Source organism: Cynocephalus volans, chromosome 12 (genome assembly GCF_027409185.1).
Source record: "Cynocephalus volans isolate mCynVol1 chromosome 12, mCynVol1.pri, whole genome shotgun sequence".
Taxonomy (NCBI): Eukaryota; Metazoa; Chordata; class Mammalia; order Dermoptera; family Cynocephalidae; genus Cynocephalus; species Cynocephalus volans.
In genome coordinates, this window is record NC_084471.1 from 63305457 (window position 1) to 63329223 (window position 23767).

The following is a 23767-nucleotide window of genomic DNA, read 5'->3' on the forward strand; positions in this document are numbered from 1 at the left end:
CTTTCTAGTAGCTTCCTAAAGGGTGGGTGATCGGTCACATCTGATGGGATTGAGGAATGTCTGGGGGTGCGTGGGGTCAGTCTGTCCTCTGTCGTCTGGATGGGGGGAGAAGTACAGTTGCTGCATGGGGTGGCTTCTGGCAAGAAGTAAACACCCAGCTGTTGGGTATATTGGCACCGCACCCTCATCCTTCCTCAGAGAGCAAGAACTCTGATTAGATGGGATGAGGCAGCGTTTCATTCAGGGATGAAGGTTATTGTCTTTCTGTACCAGATGGAAAGAATGGATCCTGCCCCATTTTCTTTTCTAATCCCAGGTGGTCCTCTTCTGTCTAACACCTCTCTTCCGGACTGCTGCTGGCTGGTATAGTCCTAGGGGTTACCCTGGAGACTAGGCCTGGGGCTCGGAAGGGGTGGGGGCAGTCAGTGGGGCACAGGAGTAACCGGCTCTTCCGGAGCAGAGTGGAGACAGCGGTGGGTGTGTGTGGGTGTGTGGTGGTGGGGAAAGAGGCGTGCCTACACCCGTTCGACTGGCGCAGGCTCCTCCCCTGCCTGCCGAGTTTCCCACTGGCTAGCCCTAAGATTGGGGGCGGGAGGTAGGAAGATTCACCCTTATCTGCCCTGGAAAAGGGAAGAGAAAAAAGAATACCAGCTCTCCCTCCCTGCCCACCCTCCTGCTCTGGCCAGTTCCTTGCTCTGAGCTCTCTTCTCTATCTGCTTTTATTTTTTATTTTGGGAACAAGGAGGCATTCCTTAGCAGAAGTTTCCTGGATTCCTCCTTTCTCCAGAAGGAAGGACATCTTTTCCCTGAGTGTGGCGTCTTCTTAATCAGGGATTTGAGGTCGGCAGGCTGTTGTTTTTTTCCCATGGTGACCTATAAATCTGTTGTTTTGACAGGGAGGAGAGAAGGGTTTTGGTTTCTACCTGTCTCCTTCCCTGGTAATCTACTTAGCTCAGGAAGGGGAGAGAACCCCCCTTTAGCCTTCTCTCTCTCTCTCTCTCTCTCTGGTTCACAAACTTTGTGAGGCTTTGTTAAGGTTAGCTTTCTTCTTATCCTCTGAGCCATTTTTAGTGGGGGGGTGGAGTCTGTCCCAAAACTCAGGAAGAGCCCACTTCTCTGTGGAGTAAGGAAATCCAATCTAGACTAATCGATTTGGCCCTGCCCTGCCCCCTCCCAGTTTTCAGATATCTTTCCAACTTGGACCCCCAGAGGAAAAGGTATGTGTTGACATTCCCCCAACATGCCAGAGTTATCATCCCCACTCTGTTGCTCTTCCTGAATATTCAGTCTGAGCTTTGCACAGCTTAGGCAATTTATAAAACTGCATTGAATTGAATGGGAATTATCTTAAAGCCTACAAAGTGCTGAGTTGCAAGGAAAGGAAACCTGGTTTCCTTGTAGTCATAATTTATCCACTGTTTGACCTTGAATAAGTCAGTGAACCTCTCTGGATCTTAATTTCTTCATCTGATAAATGAGAATGGTTGAATTAGAAATTCTCTAAGCTCTAACATCATATGACACTGTTCCCCATCCTGGGGCTCTGCAGTAGACATTTTAGATGACAGTCAAATTCTAGTCTTCTGCTAGATTTTAATGTTCGTGTTCTCAGGTTTCATACAGTTGTGTGGTCCTGTCAGAAAAAGGACTGGAACTATAGAATAGGTGGACAGTTGGGGCATCTCATTTCATGGTCAGTTTTTGGCTTATCCTCTACCCCTCTGACCGCAGTTAGACTAGAATCAGGTCTTTGTTGTCTTGTCCTAAAGCCGAGCCTCTTTTTCCCACGCACAGGAATCTTTCTGACGCCCAGGACCTTGCTGATGTTGACAGGAAAGTGGTGATCCAGGCAGGACCAGGCTGCCCCTACAGGACAGAAGTGAGTGGGTTGCAGACTCTTGCCTCTCTCCATCCCTTTACCAGGTCTGAATCCAGCACTGACTGACTTTTGCACTTCCACTTTTCCACTACCCCGCCTAGGAAATAACTGACTCAGAAATACCTCCTAGCGTCCCCTTTCCCCCCACTTAGGGAAGAGGAGCATGCCTTTGGTCCTAGGAGCATGCCTTTGGTCCTAGAAATTTGGCCTAGACTTTTAGGTCAACCTTGGGACTATGGCATACCTTTTAGTTTGCCATGTGTGGAGCAGGACTACAACCTGCTATGAGCTGCAGGTGCAGAGAGGGAACAGCCAGGTGGGCAAGGGGACCAGGGTTACAGGAGACAGAGAGGCGCTAGGACCCAGATCCTGGTCGGGAAAGCTAGGATACCGGGCGCTAGGACCCTGCGGCGGAGGCCGCGGAGGGCGTCTCTCTTTTGGCCGCAGCCTCCCCGCCCCCTCCGACTCCGACTCACTCCTCCCCCGCCGGCCATGTTGGCTCGACTTGGGCCCCGCGGTTGAGCCGCGTCCCCCTCCCCCCTCCCAGACCCCAGACCCCAAACCCCCTCCCCCGGCGGGCGTCTCCTTCCCTCCTGGCACCCGGAGCGCGGCCATGTGAACCGCCGGCCCCCCGGGGAGAGACGAGCCCCGTGTCCGGCAGGACGCCGCCTCAGGTTTGTGGGGTCTGTGGCCGGGGGCCTGAGGGGAGGGAGCCCCGCTTTCATACGAGGCTTCCCTCAGGGACAGTCTCCTGAGCCCACTTGAGCCTCCCCTGGGGCGCGTGGCGAACTGGAGCTTATATTTTGCGAGGACCCAGCCCAAAGCGGGGTTCTCCCTGTTCTGGGGGCTGGGAGGAGACGGGGGCTGAGTACCCCGGACTGCGCTGCGGGGGCGGGAGTAGCTGTAGCGGCTCCCGGTGACTACGGTGACCAGCAGGCGGAGAAGCCGCCTGGCTGGTGGAGATGACTCCTGCGGGGGACGAGGGGTGGAATCCCCGGGAGGGGCTCCACCTCCCGGGTGGGGGTGGGGATTGCCCTAGTGTGAGGGGTAGGTGAGGGGGTTCCCTGGATGGGTTAAACACTGTGGGGGGTGGGGCATCTTGGCTGCGGTGAGTGGCGGGCAGAAGGGGTTTCCAGGGGTCCGAGGGTGTCTCCCTCGGGGAGCGCGCACGTTCTCTTGAGCATGGGGAGGAGAGGGCCTTGCTGTGGTAGTGGGTTTGGCTTGGGGCCCTCGCGTCCCGGGAGAATTCCCCGCTCCAGGGAAGGGGGTTGACAGGGCTCATGCTGAGGTGTCCGGATTTGAGCTTGGCTGAGGGGCTGAAGGGAAGAATAAAGAGGGATTCCTTTTCAAGGAGATCCCTCACTAAGGGGATCCCCGTTTCCTGGCAGAGAAGATGATCTAGTCCCTTTCTCTCCCGGTGTCCCGGTTTTCAGCGGAAGGCAATACCAATAGCAGAGTTCCTTTGTAGGGTTTATTGGAGTGAGGGATTTGTATCCTTTGGGGGCGATGGGGGGATAGCTTCCATCTCCATCTGTACACAAACAGCCCCTCCCCCAGCCTCCCGCAGGAAGGGGCCGGGAAATGGCAGCTGTGCGTTTGCTGCTGCGTCTCTTGTTTTGAAATGTCCATTTTAATCAGGTTTGGTTTCATTTTGTGAGGCCTTCTGGGCGAGCTTGGATCCTTCCAACCATGTGGACTGAGACATTTCGTTGGTGTTTTTGGGGGGGGGGGGGCTTGTTAAACTTAATTTGTCAACTGGAAGTAATCACCTGCAGTTGACTCACAGATCCTGAACCCTCACTCCTGAGCATCTGTCTCCCTGTCTGGTTTTTTTTTTTCCCCTTGAATTAGAGGTCATAGAAAAGCAAACTCAGTTACCCACCAGCAGGGTACATGCTCGATACAAGTGATGCAAATTATCTTAGCATAGAGAGCTGCCAGGAAGACTTGGCATCTTTTGTGACATGAGAGTGGCTTTTTGTTATTCTGCTTAGTATGTTCTTAAGTATGGCACTTTCTGTATTGCAGAGCATCTAAACAAGTGAGCTTGTGAAGAGAAGGAGGGTAGATTCTGAGAAGTGGAGGAAGAGGTAGGGATGGGGAAGATTTAACTGTGAATGAGATTTGTTGGGGTAGAGACTGATTTACAGAGTGGGAGTGGTGAGCTTTTTCCTCAGTAGTGATTCTAGCCTAAGGACAGTCCCTGTGGGAAGCCTGTTGAAGTAGGATTCTGAAGATTTTACCTTCTGCAGAACCAACTAATTAGAACAGGAGTGTTTGCTGTCGTATGACTTACTCTTCAGTCAATAAAAGAACATCTCTCTTATTACTCTTCTCGGGGAGTGGTAACTTTTCTTCTGTTCTATGCAGTCATGCACCCAGATTTTCTCTTTTTCCCACCTGATATCTTCAGGAGATTAATCATATAACATACGGTGATGGACTGTGTACTGTGTCTCTTCAGGTATTTAGTTTGCACATTGGGTTTGGTTAGGGACAAGAGTTGGCCCTGGGGTTTTAGATTTTTAGAGATGAAGTATTAAGGTCATTTAGACTATCCTGAAAACTACGTAAGCCTGGCATTTAAATAATCTTACTATTTTCCAGTCAAAAACTTCCCTTCTGGATGTAGATCCCTACATCAGAGATCCAGGATAGGAACAGATAGACATATATGATTGTGTGAAAGTGGCATCATCATTATTACTAAGATAGCATCATTTCTCTTTTCACTGGGGCTGTTGAGGTTGTCGACATTCTAGAAACAGTAAAAACAAGTTCATCTGGTGTTAATGTCCTTTTCCTTGCCCCTCTGCTAAGACTGGTTTGTTCCTTTGATTTGCTTTCGATAGGGTTGATTTGACTCTAACTTTAAGTTCTCCTTCAACTTTTGCTTATGACAGAACAGTAAATTGGTTTTCTCTGCTGAGGGTTAAAAGAATGAAGAAAGAAGAAAAGACCATTTATTCTTTGGGCTCTTTAAAATAAACAGAAGCTGATTTTGAGAAAATAGAGACTTCGTTTGATATATGATTGATCTGAAAGCTGAATGAAGCAAAGCTTTCATGGCCTCCTTGTAAAATGGATGCATTTTTCTATCAGAGAAGTGGGTTTCTTAATATTGACTGGTACCTCCACCACCCCCCAGAGCCTCTCCCTGAAAGAAAAAATTTGAGGTATAAAGAGAACTATGGTGGCTGACTCTGTTGAGTCAGTCAGAAATCTAGAATGCCCTGAGAAGCTTATCTTGCAATCTTGTGGTTCTGGAATCAGGTGTTACCTAGAGAGAAACAAAGCTTGTTGGGGTTACTGACTGTGTTCTTGCTGTTGACCTCTCTTGTTACTTCAGAAGAGGTCAAGCACCAAACTGCTATATTATTTTACTGTTAAAACGTTATAGAAATTAGTCAGTAGGACCGGCCTGTGGCTCACTTGGGAGAGTGTGGTGCTGATAACACCAAGGTCACGGGTTTGGATCCCTATATAGGGATGGCCGGTTAGCTCACTTGGGAGAACGTGGCGCTGACAACAGCAAGTCAAGGGTTAAGATCCCCTTACCAGTCATCTTTTAAAAAAAAAAGAAATTAGTCAAAAATTTGTGTGATGATGTGTAAAGTGAGGCAATAATGCGAAAGGTTTTATGTCCTAGGATATAGAGTAAAGTATAAAACTCTTGGTATTTCCTGGGGCAAAGAAGCTTCCTGATTTGTTTCCTAGGATGTTGGTATCCTCATATGCTTCATAGGACGAGATGAATACTTCCTCAGCATTGTCTCATGTGGGTCAGAAGGACTGTTTTCTACCAGCTTGTCAGTCTGCATAATTTCGAAATTTAAAAATTCTGCAAAACAGAAAACTTGTCTTCTTTGAAAAGATCTGGAAATTGTTCTTGTCATAGCAATAAAAATAGCATTGGTTTAGTGTTTTGTCCTACTTAAAGAGAAGATTTATTAAGGGGGCATTTTACAGACTAAAAGAACCTTATCAAAAATTAATCCCAAATAAGGTGAAGATGAAGAGAAAGAAGAAGAAGGAGATTCTTAGGAGACAGGTAGTTTTACTACTTTTTGTTTTCTGAGATTGGACTCTTCATAACCTGCCTCACTGATGGGGTCCGTAACCTGCCTGCTCAGCTCATTTTGAAGGGGAGGGAATATTTTCTTGGAGAAAAGGATGGAGTCTTTAACTGTTAGAGTTGAGATTCTGATATACAATGAGGGCTGAAAGAGGGAAATAACCTTGTTTTAACTTCTGAACTATGGCTTTAGTGTCCTGCAATTTCAGAGGTATTCCCAAACTTCTGATAGTGAAGTGACCAGAGCTATGGAAGAAAACCTTACCTAGGTTGTTATGTGGTTTCTTTATTTAGTTAACAAATATTTTTTTTTTTTTTTTTTTTAAAGATGACCGGTAAGGGGATCTCAACCCTTGGCTTGGTGTTGTCAGCACCACGCTCAGCCAGTGAGCAAACCAGCCATCCCTATATAGGATCCGAACCCGTGGCCTTGGTGTTATCAGCACCGCACTCTACCGAGTGAGCCACGGGCCGGCCTGTTAACAAATATTTTAAAAACCTTCTATGTACCTTAACTGTGCAGTTAAATCAAGCAGGACATTTTACTGATTTAGAGTTTAAATATATTGCCTTCTTACTTTCTCAGTACTTTCCTGTTTCTAGGTCTTATTTTCTGTAAGGGATGACTATCTAAAATACATCAAGATTTGGGCCCTTTTTTCTCCTCTAGAAGTTTTTATCTCTATGAAAAACAAAGCTGAATTTTTTGGTTCTCTGAAAATAGTAGGAGCAAAGCCCACAACCTTTATTTGATGAGTAAGCTGGTAGTGGCAGAAAAGGTAGATTTACTTATTCACTTGTTCAGTCCATGGGTTCAACAAATATTTCCTTTGGTTTTTTATGTACCTAGCAGTAAATTAGGTGCTGGAGATATAATGGTAAAATTTAATATCTGATTGACGCTGTAGAAGCTACATAGTGTAGAAGTAGTAAGGACAGAAAACAGTCATCTTTGTAGTCTCCCGAGTGCCTAGACATGGCAATTTTCTTTAAGTAGTCCCCCTTAGTATAATCTTCCTTCTTTCATGGTCTTCTTTCTGTCTTAGTTGGAGTCCTGGCTAGGGAAGGGGGGTTAAAACATTTTGTGGGAATGAGCCTCAGTCAGTACATGCTGTCTAGTTTGTCTGAGTCACAGTTCCAAGAGAAGATTGTTAACAGGGCTGTCAGAATGGACTATCTTGAGTGGAAAAGAGGGCATGTCAATTTTGTGAGTTGGCACTCAGAACTCTTTATTGGTGGAGGAAGATGGCCTAGCCAGGAAGAAAGGGTTTTTAGATATAAAAGTGAAAGCATCCCTACTTACAGTGTCAGGAACTGGGAGCAGTGAAAACTTGGAACTTCCCCAAGGTGTGGGGCAGGAATAAGACGGCTTTTGTGTTAGAGCAGGGTTTCCCAACCCTAGCATTATTGATGGCTTGGGCCATATAATTCCTTGTTGTTGGGGCTGTTCTGTGTGTTGAAAGATGCTTAGTGGCACCTCTACCTTCTACTTCCCGCAGGGCAGAATTGCCCCTGGTTGAGAACCTCTGTATTAGAGTATGGTGGGTATTCCTGACATGTGCTAGAGTTGAGAAATATCCTTCATTAGGGCCAGCCCGTGGCTCACTAGGGCCAGCCCGTGGCTCACTCGGGAGAGTGTGGTGCTGATAACACCAAGGCCGCGGGTTCGGATCCTATATAGGCATGGCTGGTTAGCTCACTGGCTGAGTGTGGTGCTGACAACACCAAGTCAAGGGTTAAGATCCCCTTACCGGTCATGTTTTTAAAAAAAAAAAAAAAAGAAGAAGAAAAAAAAAGAAATATCCTTCATAACGTTCACAGTTATAGGGGCTCGCTGGTTAGCTCAGTTGGTTAGAGCTCAGCCTTATAATGCCAAGGTCATGGATTTACATCCCCCTACCAGCCAGCTGCAAACAAAACCAAAACCAAAAACAAAACAGCATTCACAGTGGTAAAGCTAAAATATAGTGGTATGATTTGTTTACAGTAGAATGTGCCTTTGCTGTTCAGTCAAGTAAAACATTTGAAATCTCTCCCCATCTCTTCCCCCCCAAAATTAGGACCTCCCATTTGTGGAATTTTGGTGTACTACATGAGAAGAATGAACCAAATCGCTGCAGGGACTACCAGCGTGTCCAGCTAGAGGATGTTAAAGTGTCTTGTGTTTCTGGGGGTAGCCTCAGAGGCTGGAGGGTTAGAATTGGTCACCTGCAACAGTGTTGAAATCTGTAATATTTATTTCAACAATTGGTGTGTTGTCAGCCTTTTTCTGTTAAAACCATGTCATGGGCCCACAGAGTAGTAGCTCTTTGATTACGACTGAGAGAAAAGCAGCCTATTTGGCTATGTGGGGAGGGCTGCACTGCTTCAAACTTGAGAAGCAATGTCCTTCAACTCTTATAAATGAAACATAGGGGCTCTGAAGAGATCCATTGGGCTAGCCAGTTAGCTTAGTTAGTTAGAGCACAGCCTTATAACCCCAAGGTCACGGGTTTGGTTCACCATACCAGCCAGCCATCAAAAAAAGAAGAAAAAAAAGAGATCCATGTATGTACTACTGAGATTAGACTGGGTGCTTGCCTGATTGTACTTCCTGGTCATGAGAGCTGTCTGCTTATTATGGGGGTTGGGCACTGGCCAATGTCTTTTTTCGTTTGGCGAAAATCCTATTAGTTCAAAGGGAGACACCCTCCTTTGCTTTACTCTTCTTACTAGCTGTGGATAGGAGGGCAGAGTTTACCTTCACACTTTATTGTGAAAAGTATCTTGGGTCAGAAGGTTAAGATGAAATAATCCTAGATTTATTGCTGAGAGGAACTGTTCACATTTTCTTTGTATTCCTGTACTGTGATCTCATATTTAAGTGACATCTGAAATCAGCAGTCAAGTAGCATGTAAGGAAGTCTGGCTGGATCATCCCTAGTTTTGTGTTATCTCCCAATACTAGTAGTGATTTTAAATTATATTCACATTATATTTAGACCTTTTAGACCTGATTATCTTTTTGAAACTTAACCAGTCTTTTACTTTTTGTCTAATAATAATAGCTAGTGTTTATTGAGTGCTTGCTGGGTAACAGACACTGTGCTAGAGCCTTTATATAGATTTTTCTCATTTATTTCTCACAAGCCCTGGAAGTGCGTACTGAAATTTTTACAAATGACAAAACCAAGGCCCACCTAGTTTAAGTAGCTTGTCCAGGGTCAAACAGCTGGTGGGATTTGAACCTAGAGCCTGCTATATTGTGCTGACCTCACTGCACAGCACAAAGAGTATTTTATGTGTCTAGGAAGCCTCTTGAAAAAGAAATGTTTGTGGTTCTGATGACCCTTCAGTAGAGGCAGGTGGAGAAACAGACCTCAGGCACCAGATAACTTCCCATTCCTTTACCTCTTTGATTTCTGTGAGCCATCCACATATTGTTACTAGTATGTAATTTATGAAATAGGATATGCTCTGCTTTCCCAGAACAGCAGAGTGAAGGTCATTAGTTTCCTCATGGATTCAAATAGAAAATGGAAAAATGAACTGTGGCCCATAATTGAGTGGGAGGATGTAGTTTAATGCCCATAGGAGGGAAGGTGTGTGTGTGTGTTCCACACATCAGGGGAGGTATGGCTGTGCATAAAACTGGGAGAGAAGAGAGGTGGGGGATCAGATGAAAGTGGCTCTCCAGGCATAGTGTTTCCTGGAGTTCTGAAGTGAAATACTGTGGTATAAGCTTTGGAAGGAACCTAACCTAGAGATTAGGGAATGAACTTTCCTTTTTTATGTCTTTCATTTCAGAAGGATTATTAATCTCACCGTGCTTATTTTTCAGACCCCTACTGCTGAGGAGTGGCTCTTAACATTAACAGGGAAATCCTGGAGGACTCAGGTCTTTTCTCTATAAAGACTGTTTTTTTTGTCGATGCATAGCAGGTTTAGTTCTGCTACTTATTTTAGAGTGAAGATGGGAAATCCTATATCGGAGATAAGTCAGTCCTAAAGACTTTTCTTCCTTAAATCAACAAAACACAAATTGCTTTTATTTTTTTATTTTTGGTGATTGGCTGGTACGTGCATTTATTTTTATTTCTTTAATTTCAGTTAAAATTGATTAAGGTAGAGATATTATGGTATGTAGCCTGGAAAATCTTACAGATATCATGCCACATATTATATAGGGTTTATGTTTCATGCTCAGAATTATGTTATATTCACATATATATCTAATGGTGTCTAATTTGCAGTATGTAACATATTCATGAACATAACTCTTTGCAGACTTGGCCAGTGGTCAGGTGTTCTTAACCAACGTATTTATCCTTTTAAAAGCTTTACATCTTGTTCTTTTTAAAAAGAGGCTGTTTATGTATTTTTAGCTTTTTTGGTAGCTGGCTGGTATGGGGATCTGAACCCTTTACCTTGGTGTTATCAACACCATGCTCTAACCAAGTGATCTAACTGGCCAGCCCTTAAAAGAGGTTGTTTTAAATCACCTAGGTCTGCTTATTGCCTTATCTTGGGAGCTTCATAAAGAAACCTATTTATCTGAATTCTTCTGCCCTTTTTAAAAACATAGCAACATAATCAAGGAGTTGCTTTTCTGTATCAAGACAGATTATGTCTCTCACATATCAAATTAATATATCACAGGTATATCACAGGTATGGGATTGATGTGTCAGACTTAGCCAGTAATTCTGGCTTCTGCTTCCTATCTTTCTTCCCTCTTTCCTTTGCTCTGTGCAAGTTAAATTTATTCTGATCAAAGGCTTTTCTTCTCATCATTCCTAATACTATTCAGGAGATGATGGAAAGCTTTTTAACCATACCACCCCTTAATGAGCCACTACCCTTTACAAATATAAGTATCTTGCTGTTCTCTCCATGATCGTTTTATTTAAGCTACAAAACCAAAACATTGGGAAGTAGTCATAGTAGACATAACAGAATAATATTCTTTGGGACACCGTTTTATCAGTTTTTTACTGCTGACATTTTTCTGACCTATGGTCTTGGAGAGCATGGTATTTCCCATGAATGATGAGTAAAAGTATCACTGGATGATTTGAGTTTTGCCATTATGGTCACCTTTTTAAAAATGTATCCTCCTTTTCAGTCCTTTTACTAATGTAACTGTACTTTCTTCAGCTATCTAGGGCTACAGATAGAATAATGTTATACTTGTTTAGCTCAAGTATAACAACAAAACAAAGCAGGGTGTATATCAAATATGATTTTTCTGCCAACACCCCCATCTGCATGGCTTCCTCTTTAAAAGATGGCTTTGAGAACATTTTGTGGACCCTGGGAGTGGGACTCTGGCCTTCCTTTGAGGATAGAAACATGAGGGTAGAGAATGTTAAATGTTACAGTAGGGGGCTAATATCTAACATAGAGGGGTAACTTGGGTTAGAAGTCAAGAGAGTGGTGCTTACACAGAGGGAAGACTCCTCCAGGCTTGTATCTTGGTTTTTCTCACTATTAATCTCTGCAAAAAGCTAGCTTTAAAAGATTGTTTCTATAGAGTCATTGCCCAGGTTAAGGGGATATTTCTTCCTTCTCTTCTCTTTTCTCAACTTCTGTCCTCCCTCACAGTACTTAGGTAGGAGAAGGGTAAGTAGATGGAGGGGAGGGGGTATTCCCTGTAGATGATTCCAGGTGACATAACCTTGTTTAACCGCCAGTATTTTTTTTCCCCCTTCTCTCTCCCCTCCTACAGAAATGGAGGCAAACGACCATTTTAACTTTACTGGCCTTCCCCCTGCACCTGCTGCCTCAGGACTGAAACCCTCTCCTTCCTCAGGGGAGGGCCTCTACACTAACGGGTCTCCCATGAACTTCCCCCAGCAAGGGAAAAGTGAGTGTGAGGGCTACATGGCCTGGGGAGGGAATGGGTATCATTCCTTTAGAGCAGGTTCATGGGAGGAGATTTGGCTCCACATTGGGCTAGCTATCCCATAGCAGCTCTTTTTCTTGCCAGGCGGGGAGGGAGGAAGTGAATTCACAGAACTGCAGCTGCTGGAGAGAAATCAAGCTTCTAAGAACAAGTTCTAGGGGTTTGTGGAAGTAACACTTATAGTCTTGACTTTAGGTTGAAAGGATTAGAAAAATATACTGGCTTTCTCATCTTAGCCTGCTCTTCTGTCAGCCCTGTTCCCTGGCTACTGCCAGAGAATGATGAGGTGGCTACTGCTGCTGATAACCAGGTTGGATCCATGAGAGAGAAAGATAAAGGACCAGCCCTCTGAGAAGCTGTTTTTAGAGGTTGGAGAAGCTGCATTGGGTTAGGATTGGGGGAGGGGGAGTTGGGTGAAGGTTGGGATGTGTTTGCCTTTTAGTTTGTGTAGCAATGAAGAGGGCAAATGCTAGAAGTGCCTGTGACACTCCCTGTCCTTGGATAGAAGGTAGAGACAAGGGAGAGTTTAATCCTTACCTAGTTACCCAGAGAGAAATTTGTAATTCCAGATGGAAGTGTTGCTGTCAGGCTCGAATCTTTTCCTGGATTTGGCTTATCAGTGGCTCTGTACCATGACTCTGCCAAGTACCTCTCTTAATCTTGCTTGGGTTTCAGGTCCTTTATGCTTGGAAGCAGAGAAATTCACATGCTTCCCTCCTTCCTAGCAGCAGAAAAATGCTGCAGTAGGCTTATACTTACCACTTGTTCGTCCTATCCTCTATGAGGGGGTTGCAGATAGAAGTTTCTTTTTCTCATGGAAGCACTCACCCCTCACTCCCTCCCAGCTTCCTTAGTATCTTGGTTCCTTTTATTTGATTGTCCTCCATCCCAGAGGTTGCCACTGGTGTTGAGGGCTGAATTCTGCAGCACTGGTCATGCAAAGATTTCCCCCCCCTGCTTATTACCTTCCAGTGCTTATGGGGTAGGGCCAAGCCCAGCCTTTTGAGCTGGGATCTTGTCACTGTGGTGACTGCAAATTCTATTCTTAGCCCAGCACAAAGTGCTGGATCTGCATGTGCCAGTGAGGTGGAGGCTGTCCCTTGTGGTGCCACTGTGGGACCAAATAGGCACTGGGGGAAGGGGGAGAGGAGGGGCTGGAGAATTCAGTCTTGCCCCTCCAAGGGAAGAATTCCCTCAGGGATTGATAATGGGGAAGAATGCAAGTCACCATAGGGAGTCTACAGCTTCATTTAATAATAATAATAAAAAAGTCAGCAGCAGCCAGCTCTCTCCTGGTGGCTCCCATGGTAGGCCTGGAGAACTCCCTAGCCCCCTACTCATCAGCCTCAGCACCAGTTGCTAAGCTCACATCCAGAAGCATCTGTGTTTGGTATTCCCCTGAGACCCAAAAGATAAATATAGCAGAGGGGGACTCCCCTTCCTCTTTCCTTTTTCTAGCCAGTGCTGTTACTTCAGGGTTCTTTCAGTAGAGTTAATTGTATACATGTCTATAACTGACGATTTTCTCTCCTTCTCTGCCAGGTTTGAATGGGGATGTGAATGTTAATGGCTTATCTACTGTATCTCACACTACTACTTCAGGGATTTTGAACTCTGCTCCCCACTCCTCCAGCACCTCACACCTCCATCACCCCAACGTGGCCTACGACTGTCTCTGGAACTACTCACAGTACCCATCTGCCAATTCTGGCAGCAACCTCAAGGACCCACCCCTTCTCTCCCAGTTCTCGGGGGGACAATACCCACTCAACGGCATACTTGGGGGCAGCCGGCAACCTTCATCCCCAAGTCACAACACTAACCTTCAGGCTGGGAGCCAAGATTTCTGGGCAAACGGTACCCAGAGTCCTGTGGGGCTTAACTTTGACTCACAGGAACTGTATGATTCCTTTCCTGACCAGAATTTTGAGGTGATGCCCAATGGACCCCCTAGTTTTTTCACCTCTCCACAGACTTCTCCTATGTTGGGATCTAGCATCCAGACCTTTGCACCCTCCCAGGAGGTAGGCAGTGGTATCCATCCTGATGAGGCAGCAGAAAAGGAGCTGACTTCAGTTGTGGCAGAGAATGGCACTGGCTTGGTAGGCAGCCTGGAGCTGGAAGAAGAGCAGCCAGGTATAACTGGGTCTGTGAGCTGGGTGGGGAAAAGGAAAATGGGGCTGTGGGGGACAGTGGTTTTTTGAGGTGAGGAAAACTTGTCTTTCCAGCTCTCTGCAGTGGAGGCTGATTTGCATGTTGGTGATTAACAGAGCCAAGTGGCTGGTGTTTTTGTGGCAGCAGCACCAGCTCGTGAGTAGGAGTGCAAATTATTTCAAGCTCATGCAGAGTTGCTGGCCTGGAGAGGGCAGGTGGGCGAGCTCAAAACAGCCCCAACAGACATCCTGCATTAAGAAGAGCTTCTTCCAAAGTATATGAGGGGGTTAGGGCATTAGCAGTAGGCATTGTGGCCGTTTTGACTGACTGGCAGGGTCAGGCTGGCTGCTAGAGGGGCTGAGCCCTAGTAGTGATGGGCATGTGAAGGAGGGAAAGAAGCAGGCAGAGCATACTATTGCTTATCTACTCAGTTTCCGTTCTTTTTTGTTGTTCGCATTATACATGTGACAACCCCTCTCATCTTTTCCCTCAAAATAGATGAAAGTTTAGCTTGCAGTTGACTCTGTACAAGGGTGACCATTCTGTAAAATCACAGGATATTTTCTCTGTTCCCACTGGATGGAGGAGATATCTGAGAACATGATGGTGTTCTTGTCTCAGATCCCACTATCGTTTCCTCTCTCTTTGCTGTGCCATAGGGTTGATTTTACCAGCACATCTCTGCTCACTTAGTAACTTGATATGATCGGTTCCCAGCATAGAACTGGCATCTTGGCAGCAACAAATGTTGAATGAATGAACATCCTTCTAGCAAGGATCGACTGCCTACTATAGCTAAATGAACTAGTCAAAGGCACTGATTTTGATGTTTTCTCACTCCTGGCATTTCCTAGAATTGAAGATGTGTGGCTACAATGGCTCTGTTCCTTCTGTGGAATCCTTACACCAAGAGGTCTCAGTCCTGGTCCCTGACCCCACAGTGAGCTGTTTAGATGATCCTTCACATCTTCCTGATCAACTGGAAGACACTCCAATACTCAGTGAAGACTCTCTGGAGCCCTTCAATTCTCTGGCACCAGGTGGGCTTGGAGGCCTTCTTTCAGCTTATCCATACAGAGGGTAGCCAGCTTCTACTACTTGGAAGAGATAGTAAACCAGGGAAAGTGTAGGGAATCTGGCATGTTGGGGCCTCTGGATAATCCTGTGGCAAACCACAGTTACATGCCATTGGCCTGGCTGGGCCAACTATACTCTGAGCTGAATTGGTTCATTTCCCAGATTCTCTCCCAGTGTTCTTTTTGGCCAAGAGCCCTGGGCTGTAATAATTCACTGGATAGGGACTTATTACCACATAGTTATGCTGTTTGGGTTCTAACTAGAATGAAAACATTTGCCAGGGAACAATTACCTTTTACCCCACTGAAGTATAAGAAAGCCTATTTTATGATAAATGCTAGAATTTTGCACTGATCTGTGGGTAAATACATGGTCAATACCTTTCTCTTCATTTCTACCTCAAACTGTTATGATCCCTACAGTCTCATGACTTTGCTCTTTCAGGGAGAGGGCTGTAAATTTTCCCTAATTTAATATTAAAAAGAATCTTTACACTGTGGGAAGTAGAATTGGATATTTTTAGATCAGTATTTCTTAAAGAAATCTTGCTTTCTGATTTTTCCTCAATATCTTGCTTTCTGATTTTTCCACCCCATGAACAGAGCCAGTAAATGGAGGACTTTATGGTATAGATGACACGGAGCTGATGGGTGCAGAGGATAAGCTGCCTCTTGAGGACAGCCCCGTGATCTCTGCCCTTGATTGCCCTTCCCTTAGTAACGCTACTGCCTTCAGTCTCCTGGCAGATGATAGTCAAACATCAGCCTCTATCTTTGCCAGCCCCACCTCTCCACCTGTCCTAGGCGAGTCTGTCCTGCAAGGTAAGTGAGGAGAGGTAGGACAAAGAAAGTCCTTGACCTGCAAAAAGGTGAGAGAATAAGTTCCATATTAGGGCCGTATGGGTGAAAAAACCTGTAAGAGCACCTTGCTGGGAGCTGAGTGAGCTATGGGGGACTAAAAGAGGCACAGGCCACTATACTCTGATCTGTGCCCTCTACCCTGAAGAACTTGTGAGACTTAGCATTTGCAGGGGAAAGGAGGTCAGAGGCCTTACTGGCTCCAGGTAAAAGGTATTGCTTCACACAATGGTGGCAGCAGCAGCAGCAGCTTTGCCCTTTAACCTTCATGAAGGGTTAGGGAGGACAACCAGAAGCTACTTCTTTTTCCCATCTTAGGGAAAAGCCTTTGAAGTAACCCTGTTTAGCTTAGTCCAGGTTTGACTGAGTAGATTCTCTTGTTTCATATGACACTATTTTTCCTTTACCCATTCTGTACCTTTGTATTCTAGATAACAGCTTTGACCTGAATAATGGTAGTGATGCTGAACAAGAAGAAATGGAGACTCAGGCTTCAGACTTCCCACCACCCCTGACCCAGCCAGCCCCTGACCAGTCATCCACTATTCAGCTCCATCCAGCAACCTCACCAGCAGTCTCGCCAACAGCTTCCCCGGCAGTCTGCCTAGCAGTTTCTCCAGCAGCCTCACCAGAAGTCTTTCCAGCAGTTTCCCCAACAGCCTCCCTAGAAGTCTTCCCAACAGTCTCTCCAACTTCTTCAACAACCCTCCCAGCAATTTCCTCAGAAGTCTCCTTCCAGGCTCCGGTGACCTCCTCAAAAGCCTCCCCTGTAACTTCTCCAGCAGCTGCCTTCCCAACAGCCTCCCCAGCAAATAAGGATGTCAGCAGCTTCCCTGAAACCACTGCTGACTTAGAAGAGGTCACTGAAGGAGTCACTACGTCTGGTAGTGGTGAGTGTCCACATTTTGTTCTACCCTTGGCTGGTTCCAAGAACATTTTCTGTCCCATGTTGCATTTAGCCCTTCCCTACTGGCATGTTGTTTCAGTATTTTGCTTGAACTCTTAACTTGGGTATCACCTATCTTCCTCCCAAGGTGATGTCTTGAGGAGACGTATTGCTACACCAGAAGAAGTTCGTCTTCCCCTCCAACATGGGTAAATGCTCTAGTTTGCTATGGGCATTGACTTTGACAAGTTAATGCATGACTCTGGGAAGTAGGGAGCTCCTCTCTTCATCTGAGGTGGGGGAGGAATGGGCTAGGAGGTAAGATCATAGGACAGTTATCTGAAATGATGTTTCTTGGCATGAGATTCCTGGGTGGTTCTTCTCTCAGGATCTGTCTTCCCTCACCTATTCTTTCCTCATCTTGTGGTGACTTAGTTTTGCTCAAGGGGCTCCAACTATTGTCTTTTCCAAACCAGAGGGCTCAGATATCCAAACTAGCTAGCTTGTCTTTTTTTTTTTGTAGAGAAAGGATAGTAATAAATAATGAGTAGTTTAGTACCAGTGAAATGGGGTAGTTTTGTTGTTGTTTTATTGCTCTTTGGAGAGGTAAGGGTAGGAACAGTGTGTGACCAAAAAGAGCAAGCCAACTGACACCAAGGGCCTTGTGGGAATAACTGCCTTCCTGGATCTTCCCCACCCCCACCCACACTGCTCTAGGCTACTTGTGGTCACCAAGTTTGAGTACTGCTTAAAAGTTTTGAGAGAAAGATAAAGCTTGGTTTTGGAATAATCTGTTGCTCAGAACACAGAGTTCCTAACTAAACCCTGGCCTACTGAGTCATTTCAAGGAGTCAGCAGCAAGTTTACTCTTCTGCTTTCTTCACCACGCTCTGTCTTCTGCCTTTATTCCCTTAGGTCTTCATCCTCTTTACTGGAAACCCAGTAATTGCCCTGAATGGCCTCAGGGAGGGGTTTCTGGCTTCTCATCTCATTGACTTTGTAAAAAGAAAGGGTGAAGGTCTTTCTGGGCTTCTGCAGTTTGGTGGCCTTGAGGCCTTGAGCTTTTTGAGGTATTTGCTGGAGCTCAAGCCTGCCTTCTAGCCCAGCTGTATCTTATGCTGCTTTTGCATTTGCATGTAGTTCTAGTGAGCCAGATGTGGGGAAGCTCATCATCTTCTCAGTGAGCTTGGCTCTTGGGTGGCATGGGAGTGGGTAGGGGTGTGACCTGGCGGCAGGGCCCGTGTGCTTCTTTGGCAGGTGGCGGAGAGAGGTGCGTATCAAGAAGGGCAGCCACCGATGGCAGGGGGAGACCTGGTATTATGGCCCCTGTGGGAAGAGAATGAAACAGTTTCCAGAAGTGATCAAGGTAATGTAGGTTTCGTGGGCTTTTTTAAAGGAAGCACAGACTCCTTTCTTGGGTCCAGTGGCATCAGGCTGGCATTATCTTTTTCAAGGCCTGTTGTGTTTGTGCCATTCCTGGCCAAAGACGTGGTAGGGCTATGACTTCATTAATGTCATTTTACTTCCTCTTCTTAGTACCTGAGCCGCAACGTGGTACACAGTGTCCGCCGCGAGCACTTCAGTTTCAGTCCCCGTATGCCTGTTGGAGACTTCTTTGAAGAGAGAGAAACACCAGAGGTGCAGACTCAAAAGTTAAATATACTTTTGTCCCTGAGAAAGAATTGGTGAACAAGCTGCAGTTTCTTCTTATGGGGTTTGGAGGTTCTGGGGCATTGAATGGTTCAGAGGGCCTACTGACCTGCACTGATTCCCTCCCATAGTAACACTGTCTTTCTCGTTACCTTAGGGGTTGCAGTGGGTACAGCTCTCAGCAGATGAGATACCATCCAGGATTCAGGCAATTACTGGCAAACGGGGTCGACCTCGAAACACTGAGAAGGCTAAGATCAAGGAAGTCCCCAAGGTGAAACGGGGCCGAGGTCGGCCACCCAAGGTCAAAATCACTGAGCTATTGAATAAGACAGACAACCGCCTTGTAAAGAAACTGGAGGCCCAAGGTACAGTGGTGTTTCTTACTTTGGGATTCTGTTCTCTCCGTGAGTTATCTGAAATGTTGGTGAACTGCTAATACCTGGGCTTCCCAGGAGCATAACTGACATTATCTGGACAGAATGAATCTGAATCAACTTCTGCCTGGAATACAGCATTAGGGTACCAGCACTTTGGGGTACTTTTTTTCTGGCCAATTTCTTCCTTGAGTTGCTTTTACTTGTGAAGCCTTGGGCTGTCCCCAGATGTGGTTATATAGCCTAGAGAAGATGACATTCATGTCCTTACCCATCTTTCAGCTCCTTACTTATCAGAGTGGTGTCAGTTTTACACTCTTACCTTGCTCATTATCAACATCATCGAGATTCAGAATTCACATCCTTTACCCTGGTGTAGTGTGAAGAATGTAAAAAAAATTTAGTCTTCTAATTCCCATTTATAGTTCCAGCTGTGCCACGTTCTCACTGTGTTACCTAGAACAAGTCTCATATTTTAATAGGAGCCTTATTAAGTGTTTCATCTGCTCGTAACATCTGTCTTAGAGTGTTGCCATATAGACATGTGGTAGTGTTTATATACCAGAAATAATAGAATAGGTACTGTTATGTCAAAAACATCAATTATGAAAAACTCTATTGTTTGCAGAATTATACTCAATATTCAATCTTCCAGAAAGGAAGAAATTCAGATCTATTAGTGGAGTGAGACATGGGAGCTGAGTATATGCAGTAACTTATGTCGGTGTAGTTCTGACTCTGTTGAGGTCATCTGGGCCTTTTCTTTCTGGCACACTCTTGGTTAGTCAGTGCTTTCATCTACCACTCTCTTTCCCTGGCAGTTCGGCTTCCTATAATCTCAAATCAGTTTGTGGGTTGCTGCCCTTGTCCGTAGCTTGGGAGACAGGCCACAAGTCTACTCTGCCATTGTGACCTCTTTTCTATCAGCAGGACCCCTTTTAAAGCAGTTTGATTGGAGCCAGGGGCTGGTGCTTCTGGGCAAGAGATGCCATTTGAGTTTTTTGTGCCACCCACATAGCAGGTGTCTCTCCTACATTCCCCCCCCCCCAGCATTTTATTATGTATACTCTTTTTTTTTTTTTTTTTTGGACTGGTAAAGGGATCACAACCCTCAGCATGGTGTGGTCTGCACCATGCTCAGCCAGTGAGCGCACTGGCCATCCCTGTAGAGGATCCGAATCCGCGGCCCCGGTGCTACCAGCGCCGCACTCTCCAAGTGAGCCACGGGGCCGGCTCTATTATGTATACTTTTTAAAAAAACTACTCTAGTTCTTCAGGGAGCTGCTTGGGAGGCCAGCTTTGTGACAGGCATGTGCTGCCCTAAATCCTAGGGATCTGTCTTCCTGCCTCAGTCATGATTTTTCTTTTTGCCCTCACAGAAACACTGATTGAGGAGGATAAAGCAAAGATGAGTAAAAGCAAGAAGATGAGGCAGAAGGTACAACGGGGAGAGTGTCAGACTGCTATCCAAGGGCAGGTGAGGGAAGTGAGATTGCCCAGTGGGTTAACTTTTTCTATAACCTGCTTCATCTTTTCTTCCATCTTTTACCTGCCACATCTGCCACCTCCTGTGTAGCAGCATACCTTAATTACCCTGAGGTTTCTTGGGCTTGATATAGAGAATTGGGCTTGTTCAGGAATAACTTGGGCATCTTTAGGGTGAGAGAATCCATCTATTGCCAACCCCTTATCCCATCTCTCACCTCTCCTCCCCAGCGCCCTTGTCTCTTTTTTTAATCCTAGCCCAAGCAGAGATGCTTTCAGAGTTTGAGGAGAAATGACTTCCCTTATGGTTTACAGGCCAGAAACAAGCGGAAACAAGAGACCAAGAGCTTAAAGCAGAAGGATACTAAGAAGAAATGCAAGGTAGGTGCATGTACACACTCACCAAGTGTAATTTTGAAGCTACCAAGCCGATTTTGGAAGACCTGTGCATCAGTCTTGTTTTATAGTTAACATTTCTGGGCTCTGAGGTTGGGAGGGACTGGGACCTGGGAAGGGTACCTGGGACCAGACTGGTATTTTTATGGCACTCTTGGTTCCTCTCTCTTTTGGGTGGATAGGCTGAGAAGGAAAAGGTAAAGACAAAGCAGGAAAAACTGAAGGAAAAAGTGAAGAGAGAAAAGAAGGAGAAGGTAAAAATGAAAGAAAAGGAGGAGGTGGCCAAAGCCAAACCAGCCTGTAAAGCAGATAGGAGCCTAGCCACACAGCGGCGCTTGGAGGAACGGCAGAGACAGCAGATGATCTTGGAGGAGATGAAGAAGCCCACAGAGGATATGTGTCTGGCCGACCATCAGGTAGTGAGGGGAGAGTACAGTTCCTGGGTCATGGAGGGGACCAGTTGTGAAGATGCTTCTGTTAAAGGAAGAACCTCAAAGACATTTAAATTGTTGCCTTCTGGTATGTTTAACAGAACCCCGTACCATTTTTATCTCTCCAGCCCCTGCCTAACTTCTCACGCATTCCTGGTCTGGTACTACCCAATGGGGCCTTCTCAGACTGCTTGACCATCGTGGAGTTTCTGCATAGCTTTGGCAAGGTGCTGGGCTTTGACCCTGCCAAAGATGTGCCTAGCCTGGGGGTCTTGCAGGAAGGACTCCTGTGTCAAAGTGACAGTGTGGGCGAGGTGCAAGACCTGCTGGTGCGGCTTCTGAAGGCTGCACTTTATGATCCTGGCTTACCCTCTTACTGTCAGGTGAGCATCTCTCCTAGGAGGGCTGGGAGGGTCCAGGATCCAGTGCTTTACCTTGGTTTTGCTTTCTCTTTAAGAACACCTAAAAGTCCTTCCCTAAAGTAATCAGAACAAGTTGGGGGGGGGGAGATAAAGCTTCTTCCTGTTTCTGTTTTCCTTATGTTTTTCCTTTCGTTTCTTTTTCTAACTCCCCTCTCCTTATTTTGTTCATTTTTCTTATTTATTCCTTTTCTTTTACACATTTCCTTTGTAGTCTTCTTTCATCTTGTTCTTCCTAGCAAGTTTCATTCTTTTCCTCTTGTTCTATCTTAACCCCGTAGTTCTCTCCTGCTGTATTTCCCTCTTCCAGGTTTACTCAACTTGAGTTGTTCCTCTTTTCCTCTTCACTCCCATTACACTCTCCTCCAAACAGTCCCTAAAGATCTTGGGGGAGAAGGTATCTGAGATCCCACTGACGAGAGACAATGTGTCTGAGATCCTGCGCTGCTTCCTCATGGCATATGGAGTAGAGCCAGCTTTCTGTGACAGCCTGCGCACCCAGCCTTTTCAGGCCCAGCCACCTGAACGGAAGGCTGCTGTCCTGGCCTTCCTTGTGTATGAGCTCAATGGCTCCACCCTCATCATCAAGTGAGTGGATAGACATGGGAATGGTTATTGTATACCTTGTGTCAAAACGGGATGGGGAGAGTTTTGGCCATCTGGAAGTCCTGGGATTATGTGTTATTTACTGCCATGCTCTGAAGATGCTGGAGTATCTTGGGACTGAATCTCAGTGCCTTCCCTGGGAGAACTTAAGCCTTCCTCTGCCATTTATCCAATCTAGGTTCTAGGCTGAAACTCCCTGTTCAGCTGCAGCCCCTTTACCCTTGAGCCTCCTTTCCCTCTTTCTGTGCTGCTGCCACTTCTACTACAAAATCCCATTCCCTGTTCCTCTGCAGTGAGATTGACAAGACACTGGAGAGTATGTCCAGCTACAGGAAAAACAAATGGATTGTTGAAGGCCGGCTCCGGAGGTAGGAACAGGAGAGGGTAGAGCCCAAAGAGAGGAGAAAAGGGGAAAAGGAAAGGGTTAAGCATAGCCAAGACTTCCATCTGGAATGCAGTGCCCTTATCCCTTCCCTGGGTTTGGGATCTTAACAGGGCTTAGGATGTTTTTGATACTCCATGTGTTCCTTTTGTAGCATTATCACCACAGTTTTCCTTAATCTCTGTTTCAAGACTGAAAACTGCTCTGGCCAAGCGAACTGGGCGGCCTGAGATAGAGATGGAAGGACCAGAGGAAGGCCCAGGACGGAGGCGCAGTTCTCGGATCATGGAGGAAACCAGTGGCATGGAAGAGGAGGAAGAGGAGGAGACTATATCAGCTGTCCATGGCCGCAGGGGTCGAAGAGATGGAGAGGTACTAGCCCTAGACCAAGGAAAGTGAGAGTTAAAAAATAGATTATTTCTCTTTTGTTAACGTGATAACTCCCTTTTTTTCAGTGTCCATTTGTTTCTCTCCAGGTTGATGCCACAGCATCTAGCATCCCAGAGCTGGAGCGCCAGATAGAGAAACTCAGTAAGGTAGTCTGCTTTTTTTGTGTGTGTGTGGCTGGCTGGTATGGGGATCTGATCCCTTGACCTTGGTGTTATCAATACCGTGCTCTAAACCAACTGAGCTAACCAGCCAGCCCAGGTATTGTGCTTCTAACAGCGTTGCAAGAATTGGAGATGTGGGCTGGGCAAGAATTGATCACCTTCTGAGTTGGGCCCAGGTGGTATCAATTTTATAGACAAGCTGAGAGCCATTGTCTTTCTCCTATATACTGGATGAATTCACCACTGTCACTCTGGGAATGTTTTTTTTATTTATCTTCCTTTTCCGCTGCCTACCCAGCGCCAGCTCTTCTTTCGCAAAAAGTTGCTTCATTCATCTCAGATGCTTCGGGCAGTCTCCTTGGGTCAAGACCGCTATAGACGCCGCTACTGGATATTGCCATATCTGGCTGGTATATTTGTGGAAGGAACACAAGGGAGCTTAGGTAAGTGTGTTTGTGGAAACCTATATTCCAAGTCCTATGTGACAAAAGTTAAATCATTCCTTTTTCTCTACCTAGTAGTCTTGGGCTTCTTTCATTTTATGAAAATTGGTAGAGTATAGTGGTTAAGAACACAGGCTCTGCCTACCTCCCTGCTCTGCCATTTACCAGCTGTATGCTTCAATTTCTTCATTTTAAATTGGAGATAATAATAGTATA

General features: G+C 45.8%; 1 protein-coding gene across 7 annotated transcripts in view; it reads left to right on the forward strand.

Annotated features, from left to right (window-relative positions):
* BAZ2A (bromodomain adjacent to zinc finger domain 2A) overlaps nucleotides 1-23767 on the forward strand; it is a 33555-nt gene that overhangs the window by 2968 nt on the left and 6820 nt on the right. For 2 of the 7 annotated variants that reach the window (XM_063075261.1, XM_063075263.1), the window contains exons 2-20: nucleotides 1795-1879; nucleotides 11661-11798; nucleotides 13380-13973; nucleotides 14846-15031; nucleotides 15671-15889; nucleotides 16357-16815; nucleotides 16960-17020; nucleotides 18069-18177; nucleotides 18348-18449; nucleotides 18619-18829; nucleotides 20218-20315; nucleotides 20639-20704; nucleotides 20902-21135; nucleotides 21279-21533; nucleotides 21943-22157; nucleotides 22469-22543; nucleotides 22749-22929; nucleotides 23013-23093; nucleotides 23407-23551. In XM_063075261.1, the coding sequence (XP_062931331.1) occupies nucleotides 11663-11798; nucleotides 13380-13973; nucleotides 14846-15031; nucleotides 15671-15889; nucleotides 16357-16815; nucleotides 16960-17020; nucleotides 18069-18177; nucleotides 18348-18449; nucleotides 18619-18829; nucleotides 20218-20315; nucleotides 20639-20704; nucleotides 20902-21135; nucleotides 21279-21533; nucleotides 21943-22157; nucleotides 22469-22543; nucleotides 22749-22929; nucleotides 23013-23093; nucleotides 23407-23551 (3427 nt within the window). In that variant the 5' untranslated portion in view covers nucleotides 1795-1879; nucleotides 11661-11662. Of the gene's footprint in view, nucleotides 1-1794; nucleotides 1924-2384; nucleotides 2554-11660; nucleotides 11799-13379; nucleotides 13974-14845; nucleotides 15032-15670; nucleotides 15890-16356; nucleotides 16816-16959; nucleotides 17021-18068; nucleotides 18178-18347; nucleotides 18450-18618; nucleotides 18830-20217; nucleotides 20316-20638; nucleotides 20705-20901; nucleotides 21136-21278; nucleotides 21534-21942; nucleotides 22158-22468; nucleotides 22544-22748; nucleotides 22930-23012; nucleotides 23094-23406; nucleotides 23552-23767 lie in introns of those variants that run through there. The other 5 variants (XM_063075262.1, XM_063075260.1, XM_063075259.1 and 2 more) reach the window with 5 other exon arrangements.